General features: G+C 41.2%; 3 protein-coding genes across 3 annotated transcripts; all 3 read right to left on the bottom strand.

The window, feature by feature from the left end:
• Window positions 1–5015: 5015 nt before the first annotated feature.
• Window positions 5016–7193, bottom strand: LOC139749308 (uncharacterized). Its single transcript, XM_071663032.1, has one exon. It carries the CDS (start codon window positions 7191–7193, stop codon window positions 5016–5018), a length of 2178 nt encoding a protein of 725 aa, XP_071519133.1.
• Window positions 7194–7229: 36 nt separating this feature from the next.
• On the bottom strand, window positions 7230–8189 carry LOC139749307 (uncharacterized). The gene has a single exon (XM_071663031.1). It carries the CDS (start codon window positions 8187–8189, stop codon window positions 7230–7232), a length of 960 nt encoding a protein of 319 aa, XP_071519132.1.
• Window positions 8190–12838: 4649 nt separating this feature from the next.
• Window positions 12839–16249, bottom strand: LOC139749306 (uncharacterized). The gene has a single exon (XM_071663030.1). The coding sequence runs from the start codon at window positions 16247–16249 to the stop codon at window positions 12839–12841; it is 3411 nt and encodes a 1136-aa protein (XP_071519131.1).

Below are 16249 nucleotides of genomic sequence, written 5' to 3'. Positions count from 1 at the left end.
TGCCCCATTTGCTGTCCTATCACAACTTTGTTTAACCTTCTGCATATTACGCACTTTTCCTTTACCGATTTCATCACCTTTCGTGCTCTAGGTACCCAAAACTTACTTTGAAGTTTAGCTAAGGTGAGGTCTATACCCCCGTGATCAGTGTTGTGTAAGTAAGTGATGTATAGTCTGGTAAACTGATGGTTTTGCGAGAGTAACATAAACTGGTTTTGATTCCAATTGTCCTTCAACCAGCTGCTGATTCTCTCCCCTACTACAATGATCCCATCTTCACCTTTACTGGGTCCTAGCCTTTTGAATCTTTCCTTCCAATTTTCTTCGAATTCCCTTTGGACCATCTTAAGCAAGTACCTTTCTGCCTTTCTCATATCATCGGCAGTGAGTGTATGCAATATTCCTCAGAATGTTTTCTTTCTATTGATGCAAAGGATTATAGCAGTGGTCTTTATCATTCTTTTTTAACAGCTAAACCTTTCAATATTCATCATGGGTGTTAAATCCTGTTTGATGTTACATTGTAGTGATACTCTATTCTCATTTGGTAACTCCTTTATGCAAGGTTGGTCTATTGGCCACTGATCAATAGATAAAGTTAAATAGTGTGGGCCCCTTTGCCATGCTGACTCGGATCCTCGGTTTCTTGGATTCTGTGGCCGTGTGGCGTAGTCCGCAGCATTGCCGTCAGTGGCCACCCCCCACCAATCATTAGTATTAGTATGTGTCTGAATCTCCGCAATCCTTGTTCCAACAAAAGCTCCAAATCCATGTGATTCATTTTGTATCTGTGACCTTACAATCATTGAGTCAGTTAGATGTAGCACCCTATCGAACACAAAACTTGTTTCTTTTTCTATTACCTTCCGTAACCTAGCAGACAATACTGCTGCACAAAGCTCCAGTCTGGGAGTAGTTATTTGCCGAATGGGAGCAATTCGACTCTTGGCTGCGAGTAATTGAGCAGAAAATGTGCCTTCTTTCAGTTCAAAGCGAATGTATGCACATGTAGAGTATGCAATATTGCTGGCATCAGCATAAATGACAAGTGTGGGGTTACCAAGTGCATTATCAGGCTTTATACACCGCCTAAATTTTAGATCCTCCAAGGCATACATATCTTGGAACAAATTAACCCAGTGCACATGCATTTCATCAGGGATTGGTTCATCCCAACCCAGTTGCTCATCAGCTTTGCATTCTTGTTTTCGTGTGATGAGATGTCTCATTGATAGCTTACATCGTATCGTGAAAGGTGTAGCAAGGCCTGAAGGGTGGTATAGTGACGCCCCTTGACTTAGGATCATCCTTTTTGTCAGTTGTTTGGGTATCCTTTGCACTATTTCCTCTACTGTTAGGTCAGGAGCAGTGCGGATCTTCTTGCGTTTTGTAGAAAAGTTTATCCTTACTTTGTAAGAGAATTGATCTTTCTTTGTTTCCCAAATCATCCTTAGTACCTTTACAACCTCAGTAGCAATTATCTTAGAATCTTCTGTCATATCATGGCTTCCAGACATTACCCACTGTTTCATCTGGAATCCTCCTCTTTTAAGGATCTCTTCGGTCGTTTTCATTCTTTCAAGGGCTTCGTCTACACTTTCATATGAATGAAGAATGTCATACACATACGAGTTATTAATGATCATGGCAGCTGTTTCCGGGTACTTGTCTTTGAGCATTTCGGCAGTTTTATGGAGGGCTGTCATGGCAATCACTCCACTGGGTCTGTCACCGAAAGTTACCGTCTGTAAAGAATAATGGTCAGGCTCCCTGGTAGTGTTCATATCTCGCCACAAGAGCCGTTGGGTCATTTCATCCGCTTCAGAGAGGAGTACAGAATTATACATTTTACTGATATCTCCCACAATTGCTACCGGACTCTGACGAAACCTAAGCAATATGCCAAAATCAGGCCCCTTGGCATAATAGTCATTCAAGACGTGTCCCATGTATGAGGCAGAAGAATTAAACACTATTCTGATGGGAGTGGATTTAGAGTCTGGTCTTAACATTTCATGATGAGCGATGTAGTGTACTGGGCCCTGATAGTCCTTGATTTCATCTGTAGTCAATTTTCGAGCTCCACCTCGCTCCACCATGGCACTGATCTGATCACTATATTCCTTTGCATATGCAAATCCTCTTTTTGCTAATCTCTTTTCTGTAGCTCTAAGTATGCCCATGCAGGCTGTGAAGTTATTTGGCAAGGTCTTTGGCGATTTTATCCATAGATTGGACGCTGTCCATTGACTTGTTTTTGAGTCAAGTATTAAACCTGTGTTATTAGAGACAATTCCCTTTCTTCTCTAAGACTATATTTATTACTTCCAAGGGGACACTTTCCAAATTTGCAGTTGCCACATTTTGTAATGCAACATGTCCCCAGATTTTCTACAGAGAAGAAGTCATCAAGCCTTCTCGTAATACTGGCTTTTGATTCAACAACTAAATCATTTACCGTACATGCAGCAATGTGATTAATCCTAACAAGAACATGAGCAGAGTCGACACCTTTCACCTTTAATCTAGGGTGCTACCCTCTAATACAGTATCCAAATGGTCCCCACAATAGTTGGAGGTTACCCACAGTTTTAACCACAGATGGGAATAATTTGCAGTAATCAGCGGCGATCAACAGGTCAATTTTGCCATATGGACGTTCAATGTTCTTAGCTTGTACTCCTAGTAAATCTGCCACCCTACCCATATCCACCTGTCCTATTTCTGAAGTAATTTCTGAGATTCCACAAGCTTTGATTACATGAGTTTGGCCTTGAAAATCATTAAGAGGAACATCATATTCCAATGTTTCCAATTTGTGATAGTCATTTCCTACTTTAGTAATAGCCAAATTTATGCTCCTCCCTTTTAAGCCCATAAATTTTGCCATGCGATCAGTTATGAGTGACGAATTGCTACAGAGTCCCAGAGGGTAGTTATGGGTCGTGTGTTACCATAAAATGAACTTATTATTAACAAAACGCCCCTTTTTGGTGACAAACTGCTGTTTATGTATCCTTGCTCTTTACCAAAACAATTATGGAGAATCTGATGGTGGCCTCTCCCACATTCACCACATAAAGATTTCTGTGAACATTGACAGCCCCTGTGACCTAACTGTAAACAAAGGAAGCAGGCACCCATCCTATATACGGCATCAATCTTCTCCTTGCTTTTAAGTTTTTGAAACACCGTACATTGAGTAATATCATGTGTATTTGTGCCATGGTACCAACATTCAACTGGTCTTTGAGACTCTACTCCAATCATATTTCCAGGTAACATAGAGATTTGCTTAGATAAATTAACTAAACACTCCTCCATCTTGCTTTCTTTTCCATGAAGCTGGGTTATGGTTGTAGTGAATACGTCAGTTTGACTGTCTAGGTTCACTGAGTGTACATGCACTTTACTATTAGGGTTAGTTGCCCTAATATCATCATTCATATATTCTAGTACTTGTTTCTCTTTCAACAAATATTTCAGTAACTCCTCAAACATTTTACTTTTATCCTTTAGAGTTTGCAACATTTTAGTCCACTCTCTTTTCTGCATTGGTGGGAGAAGCTTTCTTATATGACTGACCATAGTAACAGTATTCATCTCTTTAGACAAATTAACTTTCTCTAAATCTAAAGAGGCTCTCTCAACTATTCTCGCCATATTCATGAATTTCCGTGGATTGTCCTCGGGTATTGGTTTTAATGTCTTTATGTCATTCAAGACTAAGTGCACTAGTCTTGCTGGATTGCCATACCTGGCATCCAACCTTTTCATCATGGAATCAAAAGAGTCATCCACCCCGTGAACTACCTCCAATGCCTTCCCCGACAGACAGGATCGCAACACATATGGATCATCTTCATATACTGATTTCATTAATCTTTCATAGTCTTTACAGAATGTGGGATAATCACGAATCTTGCCATCAAAATGTGGTGGAGTTAACCGCTGCATTCTCACTTTGTGCATTTCGTTAACACTGGCTTTGTCTTTCTTTGTTACTTTAGCTATTATTGCATGAGCCTTAATTTTTGTCCTTTCAATATCAGTGATATAAGTATCAAGTTCATTAATGAGCACATCATAATTTGATTTCTTTGTATCAAGAGACTCAGCTAACTGCTCATTAATTTTTTCAGTTTCAAAGAACTGTTTGCACACGTCATCATAAATACCTCGTCACACTTCCAAGAGGTCATCTCGGCCTTGCGCCTCCTTTAACAAGTTGACCTTCCTAGTAAACTTGCGTTTGGCGATGGTCCGCTTCTTCATCAGCTGTTGATCCATCTTGGTAGGGGATGTGTTGGACTGTTTCACCAAGGTGTGAGTGAGACAGCACTGGTCGTTACCGTATTTAATCTAGGTCCAACCTGTAATAAGTGTACATGTCACAGTACCAATTACAAAACATAACACCCACACATATACATTATTATCACAATGTCTTATTTACTACATCCAATTACTCACACAGTGCCTCCCCTATCAGCACACAGGTGAAACGAGTTGAGATCACTTTTCACAACTTCAGGGTCACAATTACTAGCACAATGGTGTACTCCGGCATAACATTCTTGAGACTGGACCATGTGCCACACAGCTCCAGAATCACCAACATTAAATCCCTGCCACACACCGGGGCATTGCAACCCTCCACCAGTCGTCACCACCCAACATACAGGCCTTCCCGAGAAACAATGAAGGGCCGCTAGCTGACGGCCTGGACAACACTTCCATCCTGTCCACGTCACTCAACTCCTACGTCACAACTTTACACACAAGATCATCGACAAGCGCATGCCAAAGAGGGAGAGAGAAATACAATATTTCATTAGCAAAATAATAGCACAGATTGTATGCAAAACAAAAGAAAATTACAAATTTAGTTAATACAATAACAATAATATAATTATAATAATACAATTTATCTATTCAATTCAAAGAAAACTTGACCAATAGGACATACTGAGATATTCTCAGTACACTCCTGCCACAATTACAAGCAAAAACAATTATTGCTCCTCAATGGGGAGCAGCAACACAAGTCTCTGATCCGATCTGTTGATCAACCTGTCCTTCCCATCACACATAGAGTCAGACTTCGAGATTTTGTATCTTAATACTACATCTCGTACTTTTCCGTCCCTGCCTGGTTTAACTCTTTCAACCTGTGCTAACTTCCAATTTCCTCTAATCAAATCACTGTCTTTCACTAAAACAGCATCTACTTCCCGCAAATTTCTACGTGCTGTATGCCATTTTTGCCTGATAGTTAAGGTTGGGAAGTAGTCTCTCATCCATTTCCTCCAAAACGAGGTTACAATACTTTGTACAAGACTGAAACGCTTCCTTGTATCAGTCGTTTCCACCATTGGCCCAATTGGTACCTTGTTGCTTGCACGACCAAGCAGTAGATCGTTAGGGCACAAGTAAGCACCCAAAGATATATCGTATCCAGGTTTTAGTCCGATTGGGCGTTCATTCAATATATTTGCTTCCTCATATAACACACTTTGTAGTTCGCCGAAGCTTAGTACATTTTCTCCCACTACTATAACAAGCAGCCGTTTCACCGTCTTAATCAGAGATTCGCATGCACTATTTTGCCAGGGTGCATTCGCCGAGTACTTGAATGACCATGTCATACCTTGATGAAGCCCAATTTGAGATATTTGGTTAATGTTCCGTTTTTCAGTCATATTCCTGATATCTTTATTGGCAGACATTAACTGTCTTCCCATGTCTGAATGCATGGTGTGAGGATAATCCCGCATGGAAACAAACCGACGAAATTTGTTCAAGAAACTCTGTGTGTCATATCCTTCCATCATATCAATATGCACTGCACGACTTGCTAGGGATGTAAATATCACTCCATAAGCCTTGGCCCTAGTTCTCCGTTTTACAGTGTCTCTTATCATTAATGGGCCAAACAAGTCCAAGGAGGTATTGAAGAATGCAGGTGATGGTTTGAGTCTTCTCTCGGGGAGCTGCCCCATTTGCTGTCCTATCACAACTTTGTTTAACCTTCTGCATATTATACACTTCTCCTTTACCGATTTGATCACCTTTCGTGCTCTAGGTACCCAAAACTTACTTTGAAGTTTAGCTACGGTGAGGTCTATACCCCCGTGATCAGTGTTGTGTAAGTAAGTGATGTATAGTCGGGTAAACTGATGGTTTTGCGAGAGTAACATAAACTGGTTTTGATTCCAATTGTCCTTCAACCAGCTGCTGATTCTCTCCCCTACTCTAATGATCCCATCTTCATCTTTACTGGGTCCTAGCCTTTTGAATCTTTCCTTCCAATTTTCTTCGAATTCCGTTTGGACCATCTTAACCCAGTACCTTTCTGCCTTTCTCACATCATCGGCAGTGAGTGTATGCAATATTCCTCTGAATGTTTTCTTTCTAATAATGCAAAGGATTATAGCAGTGGTCTTTATCATTCTTTTGTAACAGCTAAACCTTTCAATATTCATCATGGGTGTTACCTCCTGGTTGATGTTACATTGTAGTGATACCCTATTGTTATCTGGTAACTCCTTTATACAAGGTTGGTCTATTGGCCACTGATCAATAGGTAAAGTTAAATAGTGTGGGTCCCTTTGCCATGCTGACTCGGATCGTAGGTTTCTTGGATTCTGTGGCCGTGTGGCGTAGTCCGCAGCATTGCCGTCAGTGGCCACCCACCACCAATCATTAGTATTAGTATGTGTCTGAATCTCCGCAATCCTTGTTCCAACAAAAGCTCCAAATCCATGTGATTCATTTTGTATCTGTGATCTTACAATCATTGAGTCAGTTAGATGTAGTACCCTATCGAACACAAAACTTGTTTCTTTTTCTATTACCTTCCGTAACCTATCAGACAATACTGCTGCACAAAGCTCCAGTCTGGGAGTAGTTATTTGCCGAATGGGAGCAATTCGACTCTTGGCTGTTAGTAATTGAGCAGAAAATGTGCCACCTTTCAGTTCAAAGCGAATGTATGCACATGTAGAGCATGCAATATTGCTGGCATCGGCATAAATGACAAGTGTGGGGTTACCAAGTGCATTATGAGGCCTTATACATCGCCTAAATTTTATATCCTCCAAGGCATACATATCTTGGAACAAATTAACCCAGTGCACATGCATTTCATCAGGGATTGGTTTATCCCAACCCAGTTGCTCATCACTTTGCATTCTTGTTGTCGTGTGATGAGATGTCTCATTAATAGCTTACATCGTCGTGAAAGGTGTAGCAAGGCCGGAAGGGTGGTATAGTGACGCCACTTGACTTAGGATCATCCTTTTTATCAGTTGTTTGGGTATCCTTTGCACTATTTCCACTACTGTTAGGTCAGGACCAGTGCGGATCTTCTTGCGTTTTGTAGAAAAGTTAATCTTTACTTTGTAAGAGAATTGATCTTTCTTTGTTTCCCAAATCATCCCTAGTACCTTTTCAACCTCAGTAGCAATTATCTTAGAATCTTCTGTCATATCATGGCTTCCAGACATTACCCATTGTTTCATCTGGAATCCTCCTCTTTTAAGGATCTCTTCGGTCGTTTTCATTCTTTCAAGGGCTTCCTCTGCACTTTCACATGAATGAAGAATGTCATCCACATACGAGTTATTAATGATCATGGCAGCTATTTCCGGGTACATGTCTTTGAACATATCGGCAGTTTTATGGAGGGCTGTCATGGCAATCACTCCACTGGGTCTGTCACCGAAAGTTACCGTCTGTAAACAATAATTGTCAGGCTCCCTGGTAGTGTTCATATCTCGCCACAAGAACCGGTGGGTCATTTTATCCGCTTCAGAGAGGAGTACGGAATTATACATTTTACTGATATCTCCCACAATTGCTACCGGACTCTGACGAAACCCAAGCAATATGCCAAAAAGATCACACAGCATATCAGGCCCCTTGGCATAATAATCATTCAAGACGTGTCTCATGTATGAGGCAGAATAATTAAACACTCTTCTGATGGGAGTGGATTTAGAGTCTGGTCTTAATATTTCATGATGAGGGATGTAGTGTACTGGGCCCTTATAGTCCTTGATTTCTTCTGTAGTCAATTTTCGAGCTACACCTCGCTCCACCATGTCACTGATCTGATCACTATATTCCTTTGCATATGCAACTCCTCTTTTTGCTAATGTGTTTTCTGTAGCTCTAAGTGTGCCCATGCAGGCTGTGAAGTTATTTGGCAAGGTCTTTGGCGATTTTATCCATGGATAGGACGGTGTCCATTGACTTGTTTTTGAGTCATGTATTAAACCTTGTGTTATTAGAGACAATTCCCTTTCTTCTTTAAGACTATATTTGTTACTTCCAAGGGGACACTTTCCACATTTGCTGTTGCCACATTTTGGAATGCAACATGTCCCCAGATTTTCTACAGAGAAGAAGTCATCAAGCCTTCTCGTAACACTGACTTTTGATTCAACAACTAAATCATTTACCGTACATGCAGCAATGTGATTAATCCTAACAAGAACATGAGGAGAGTCGACATCTTTCACCTTTAATCTAGGGTGCTACCCTCTAATACAGTATCCAAATGTTCCCCACAATAGTTGGAGGTTACCTACAGTTTTAACCACAGATTGGAATAATTTGCAGTAATCAGCGCCGATCAACAGATCAACTTTTCCATCTGGACGTTCAATGTTCTTAGCTTGTACTCCTAGTAAATCTGCCACCCTACCCATATCCACCTGTCCTGTTTCTGAGGCAATTTCTGAGATTCCACAAGCTTTGATTACATGAGTTTGGCCTTGAAAATCATTAAGAGGAACATCATATTCCAATATTTCCAATTTGTGATAGTCTTTTCCTACTTTAGTAACAGCTAAATTTATGCTTCTCCCTTTTAAGCCCATAAATTTTGCCATACGATCAGTTATGCGTGACGTATTGCTGCCAGAGTCCCAGAGAGTAGTTATGGGTCGTGTGTTACCATAAACTGAACTTATTAACAAAACGCCCCTTTTTGGTGATAAACTGCTGTTTCTGTATCCTTGCTCTTTACCAAATCAATTATGGAGAATCTGATGGTGGCCTCTCCCACATTCACCACATTAAGATTTCTGTGAACATTGACGGCGGCCCATGTGACCCAACTGTAAACAAGGGAATCAGGCACCCATCCTATATACGGCATCAATCTTCTCCAAAAAACACACATTAATTATTATCACAATGTCTTATTTACCACATCCAATTACTCACACAGTGCCTCCCTTATCAGCACACAGGTGAAACTGGAGTTGAGATCACTTTTCACAGCTTCAGGGTCACAATTACTAGCACAATGGTGTACTCCGGCATAACATTCTTGAGACTGGACCATGTGCCACACATCTCCAGGATCACCAACATTAAATCCCTGCCTCACACCGGGGCACTGCAACCCTCCACCAGTCGTCACCACCCAACATGCAGGCCTTCCCGAGAAACAATGAAGGGCCGCTAGCTGACGGCCTGGACAACACTTCCATCCTGTCCACGTCACTCAACTCCTACGTCACAACTTTACACACAAGATCATCGACAAGCGCATGCCAAAGCGGGAGAGAGAAATACGATATTTCATTAGCAAAATAATAGTACATTTGTAGGCAAAACATAAGAAAATTACAAATCTATTCAATTTTTTTTTATTATTATACTTTGTCGCTGTCTCCCGCGTTTGCGAGGTAGCGCAAGGAAACAGACGAAAGAAATGGCCCAACCCCCCCCCCATACACATGTATATACATACGTCCACATACGCAAATATACATACCTACACAGCTTTCCATGGTTTACCCCAGACGTTTCAAATGCCTTCATTCAATCCACTGACAGCACGTCAACCCCGGTATACCACATCGCTCCAATTCACTCTATGCCTTGCCCTCCTTTCACCCTCCTGCATGTTCAGGCCCCGATCACACAAAATCTTTTTCACTCCATCTTTCCACCTCCAATTTGGTCTCCCTCTTCTCCTCGTTCCCTCCACCTCCGACACATATATCCTCTTGGTCAATCTTTCCTCACTCATTCTCTCCATGTGCCCAAACCACTTCAAAACACCCTCTTCTGCTCTCTCAACCACGCTCTTTTTATTTCCACACATCTCTCTTACCTTTACGTTACTCACTCGATCATACCACCTCACACCACACATAGTCCTCAAACATCTCATTTCCAGCACATCCATCCTCCTGCGCACAACTCTATCCATAGCCCACGCCTCGCAACCATACAACATTGTTGGAACCACTATTCCTTCAAACATACCCATTTTTACTTTCCGAGATAATGTTCTCGACTTCCACACATTCTTCAAGGCCCCCAGAATTTTCGCCCCCTCCCCCACCCTATGATCCACTTCCGCTTCCATGGTTCCATCCGCTGCCAGATCCACTCCCAGATATCTAAAACACTTCACTTCCTCCAGTTTTTCTCCATTCAAACTCACCTCCCAATTGACTTGACCCTCAACCCTACTGTACCTAATAACCTTGCTCTTATTCACATTTACTCTTAACTTTCTTCATCCACACACTTTACCAAACTCAGTCACCAGCTTCTGCAGTTTCTCACATGAATCAGCCACCAGCGCTGTATCATCATGAACAACAACTGACTCACTTCCCAAGCTCTCTCATCCCCAACAGACTTCATACTTGCCCCTCTCTCCAAAACTCTTGCATTTACCTCCCTAACAACACCATCCATAAACAAATTAAACAACCATGGAGACATCACACACCCCTGCCGCAAACCTACATTCACTGAGAACCAATCACTTTCTGCTTCTAACAACTTTCCTCCCACACCATATATTCTTAATACCTTCCACAGAGCATCTCTATCAACTCTATCATATGCCTTCTCCAGATCCATAAATGCTACATACAAATCCATTTGCTTTTCTAAGTATTTCTCACATACATTCTTCAAAGCAAACACCTGATCCACACATCCTCTACCACTTCTGAAACCACATTGCTCTTCCCCAATCTGATGCTCTGTACATGCCTTCACCCTCTCAATCAATACCCTCCCATATAATTTACCAGGAATACTCAACAAACTTATACCTCTTTACTTTGAGCACTCACTCTTATCCCCTTTGCCTTTGTACAATGGCACTATGCACTATTTAATACAATAACAATAATATAGTTATAATAATACAATTTATCTATTCAATTCAAAGAAAACTTGACCAATAGGACATACTGAGATATGCTCAGTACACTCCTGCCACAACTACAAGCAAAAACAATTATTGCTCCTCAATGGGGAGCAGCAACACAAGTCTGTGAACCGATCTGTTGATCAACCTGTCCTTCACATCACACATAGAGTCAGACTTCGAGATTTTGTATCTTAATACTACATCTCGTACTTTTCCGTCCCTGCCGGGTTTAGCTCTTTCAACCTGTGCTACCATCCAATTTCCTCTAATCAAATCACTGTCTTGCACTAAAACAACATCTACTTCCCGCAAATTTTTACGTGCTGTATGCCATTTTTGCCTGATAGTTAAGGTTGGGAAGTAGTCTATCATCCATTTCCTCCAAAACGAGGTTACAATACTTTGTACAAGACTGAAACGCTTCCTTGTATCGGTCGTTTCCACCATGGGCCCACTTGGTACCGTGTTGCTTGCACGACCAAGCAGGAGGTCGTTAGGGCACAAGTAAGCACCCAAAGATATATCGTATCCAGGTTTCAGTCCGATTAGGCGTTCATTCAATATATTTGCTTCCTCATATAACACACTTTGTAGTTCGGCGACGCTTAGTCCATTTTCGCCCACTACTATAACAAGCAGCCGTTTCACCGTCTTAATCAGAGATTCGCATGCACCATTTTGCCAGGGTGCATTCGCCGAGTTGTTGAATGACCATGTCATACCTTGATGAAACCCGATTTGAGATATTTGGTTAATGTTCAATTTTTCAGTCATATTCCTGAAATCTTTATTGGCAGCCATTAACTGTGTTCCCATGTCTGAATGCATGGTGTGAGGATAACCCCGCATGGAAACAAACCGACGAAATGTATTCAAGAAACTCTGTGTGTCATATCCTTCCATCAGATCAATATGGACTGCACGACTCGCTAGGCATGTAAATATCACTCCATAAGCCTTGGCCCTAGTTCTCCGTTTTACAGTGTCTCTTATCATTAATGGGCCAAACAAGTCCAAGGAGGTATTGAAGAATGCAGGTGATGGTTTGAGTCTTCTCTGGGGATGCTGCCCCATTTGCTGTCCTATCACAATTTTGTTTAACCTTCTGCATATTACACACTTTTCCTTTACCGATTTGATCACCTTTCGTGCTCTAGGTACCCAAAACTTACTTTGAAGTTTAGCTAAGGTGAGGTCTATACCCCCGTGATCAGTGTTGTGTAAGTAAGTGATGTATAGTCTGGTAAACTGATGGTTTTGCGAGAGTAACATAAACTGGTTTTGATTCCAATTGTCCTTCAACCAGCTGCTGATTCTCTCCCCTACTACAATGATCCCATCTTCATCTTTACTGGGTCCTAGCCTTTTGAATCTTTCCTTCCAATTTTCTTCGAATTCCCTTTGGACCATCTTAACCCAGTACCTTTCTGCCTTTCTCACATCATCGGCAGTGAGTGTATGCAATATTCCTCTGAATGTTTTCTTTCTAATAATGCAAAGGATTATAGCAGTGGTCTTTATCATTCTTTTGTAACAGCTAAACCTTTCAATATTCATCATGGGTGTTACCTCCTGTTTGATGTTACATTGTAGTGATACTCTATTCTTATTTGGTAACTCCTTTATGCAAGGTTGGTCTATTGGTCACTGATCAATAGGTAAAGTTAAATAGTGTGGGCCCCTTTGCCATGCTGACTCGGATCCTAGGTTTCTTGGATTCTGTGGCCGTGTGGCGTAGTCCGCAGCATTGCCGTCAGTGGCCACCCACCACCAATCATTAGTATTAGTATGTGTCTGAATCTCCGCAATCCTTGTTCCAACAAAAGCTCCAAATCCATGTGATTCATTTTGTATCTGTGACCTTACAATCATTGAGTCAGTTAGATGTAGTACCCTATCGAACACAAAACTTGTTTCTTTTTCTATTACCTTCCGTAACCTAGCAGACAATACTGCTGCACAAAGCTCCAGTCTCGGAGTAGTTATTTGCCGAATGGGAGCAATTCGACTCTTGGCTGCGAGTAATTGAGCAGAAAATGTGCCATCTTTCAGTTCAAAGCGAATGTATGCACATGTAGAGTATGCAATATTGCTGGCATCAGCATAAATGACAAGTGTGGGGTTACCAAGTGCATTATCAGGCTTTATACACCGCCTAAATTTTAGATCCTCCAAGGCATACATATCTTGGAACAAATTAACCCAGTGCACATGCATTTCATCAGGGATTGGTTCATCCCAACCCAGTTGCTCATCAGCTTTGCATTCTTGTTTTCGTGTGATGAGATGTCTCATTAATAGCTTACATCGTATCGTGAAAGGTGTAGCAAGGCCTAGAGGGTCGTATAGTGACGCCACTTGACTTAGGATCATCCTTTTTGTCAGTTGTTTGGGTATCCTTTGCACTATTTCCTCTACTGTTAGGTCAGGACCAGTGCGGATCTTCTTGCGTTTTGTAGAAAAGTTAATCCTTACTTTGTAAGAGAATTGATCTTTCTTTGGTTCCCAAATCATCCCTAGTACCTTTTCAACCTCAGTAGCAATTATCTTAGAATCTTCTGTCATATCATGGCTTCCAGACATTACCCATTGTTTCATCTGGAATCCTCCTCTTTTAAGGATCTCTTCGGTCGTTTTCATTCTTTCAAGGGCTTCCTCTGCACTTTCACATGAATGAAGAATGTCATCCACATACGAGTTATTAATGATCATGGCAGCTGTTTCCGGGTACTTGTCTTTGAACATTTCGGCAGTTTTATGGAGGGCTGTCATGGCAATCACTCCACTGGGTCTGTCACCGAAAGTTACCGTCTGTAAACAATAATGGTCAGGCTCCCTGGTAGTGTTCATATCTCGCCACAAGAACCGGTGGGTCATTTTATCCGCTTCAGAGAGGAGTACAGAATTATACATTTTACTGATATCTCCCACAATTGCTACCGGACTCTGACGAAACCTAAGCAATATGCCAAAAAGATCACACAGCATATCAGGCCCCTTGGCATAATAGTCATTCAAGACGTGTCCCATGTATGAGGCAGAAGAATTAAACACTATTCTGATGGGAGTGGATTTAGAGTCTGGTCTTAATATTTCATGATGAGGGATGTAGTGTACTGGGCCCTGATAGTCCTTGATTTCATCTGTAGTCAATTTTCGAGCTACACCTCGCTCCACCATGTCACTGATCTGATCACTATATTCCTTTGCATATGCAACTCCTCTTTTTGCTAATCTCTTTTCTGTAGCTCTAAGTGTGCCCATGCAGGCTGTGAAGTTATTTGGCAAGGTCTTTGGCGATTTTATCCATGGATAGGACGCTGTCCATTGACTTGTTTTTGAGTCATGTATTAAACCTTGTGTTATTAGAGACAATTCCCTTTCTTCTTTAAGACTATATTTGTTACTTCCAAGGGGACACTTTCCACATTTGCAGTTGCCACATTTTGGAATGCAACATGTCCCCAGATTTTCTACAGAGAAGAAGTCATCAAGCCTTCTCGTAACACTGGCTTTTGATTCAACAACTAAATCATTTACCGTACATGCAGCAATGTGATTAATCCTAACAAGAACATGAGCAGAGTCGACACCTTTCACCTTTAATCTAGGGTGCGAACCTCTAATACAGTATCCAAATGGTCCCCACAATAGTTGGAGGTTACCTACAGTTTTAACCACAGATGGGAATAATTTGCAGTAATCAGCGCCGATCAACAGATCAATTTTGCCATATGGACGTTCAATGTTCTTAGCTTGTACTCCTAGTAAATCTGCCACGCTACCCATATCCACCTGTCCTGTTTCTGAGGTAATTTCTGAGATTCCACAAGCTTTGATTACATGAGTTTGGCCTTGAAAATCATTAAGAGGAACATCATATTCCAATGTTTCCAATTTGTGATAGTCATTTCCTACTTTAGTAACAGCCAAATTTATGCTTCTCCCTTTTAAGCCCATAAATTTTGCCATACGATCAGTTATGAGTGACGTATTGCTACCAGAGTCCCAGAGGGTGGTTATGGGTCGTGTGTTACCATAAACTGAACTTATTATTAACAAAACGCCCCTTTTTGGTGACAAACTGCTGTTTATGTATCCCTGCTCTTTACCAAAACAATTATGGAGAATCTGATGGTGGCCTCTCCCACATTCACCACATAAAGATTTCTGTGAACATTGACGGCCCCTGTGACCTAACTGTAAACAAAGGAAGCAGGCACCCATCCTATAAACGGCATCAATCTTCTCCTTGCTGTTAAGTTTTTGAAACCCCGTACATTGAGTAATATCATGTGTATCTGTGCCATGGTACCAACATTGAACTGGTCTTTGAGACTCTACTCCAGACATATTTCCAGTTAACATAGAGATTTGCTTAGATAAATTAACTAAACATTCCTCCATCTTGCTTTGTTTTCCATGAAGCTGGGTTATGGTTGTAGTGAATACGTCAGTGTCACTGTCTAGGTTCACTGAGTGTACATGCACTTTACTATTAGGCTTAGTTGCCCTAACGTCATCATTCATGTATTCTAGTGCTTGTTTCTCTTTCAACAAATATTTCAGTAACTCCTCAAACATTTTACTTTTATCCTTTAGAGTTTGCAAAATTTTAGTCCACTCTCTTTTCTGCATTGGTGGGAGAAGCTTTTCTATATGACTGACCATAGTAACAGTATTCATCTCTTCAGACAAATTAACTTTCTCTAAATCTAAAGAGGCTCTCTCAACTATACTCACCATGTCCATGAATTTCCGTGGATTGTCCCCGAGTATTGGTTTTAATGTCTTTATGTCATTCAAGACTGACCGCACTAGTCTTGCTGGATTGCCATACCTAGCGTCCAACCTTTTCAACATGAAATCAAAAGAGTCATCCACCCCGTGAACTACCTCCAATGCCTCCCCCGACAGACAGGATCGCAACACATATGGATCATCTTCATATACTGATTTCATTAATCTTTCATAGTCTTTACAGAATGTGGGATAATCACGAATCTTGCCATCAAAATGTGGTGGAGTTAATCGCTGCATTCTCACTTTGTGCAT

Source organism: Panulirus ornatus, chromosome 7 (genome assembly GCF_036320965.1).
Source record: "Panulirus ornatus isolate Po-2019 chromosome 7, ASM3632096v1, whole genome shotgun sequence".
NCBI lineage: Eukaryota > Metazoa > Arthropoda > Malacostraca > Decapoda > Palinuridae > Panulirus > Panulirus ornatus.
This window is presented reverse-complemented; position numbering and strand designations above follow the sequence as displayed.

What these genes read in the sequence shown, in the direction of transcription:
- LOC139749308 (XM_071663032.1), bottom strand. Translation starts at nt 7,193, where the DNA reads ATGCAAAGTGATGAGCAACTGGGTTGGGATAAACCAATCCCTGATGAA.
- LOC139749307 (XM_071663031.1), bottom strand. Translation starts at nt 8,189, where the DNA reads ATGGGCACACTTAGAGCTACAGAAAACACATTAGCAAAAAGAGGAGTT.
- LOC139749306 (XM_071663030.1), bottom strand. Translation starts at nt 16,249, where the DNA reads ATGCACAAAGTGAGAATGCAGCGATTAACTCCACCACATTTTGATGGC.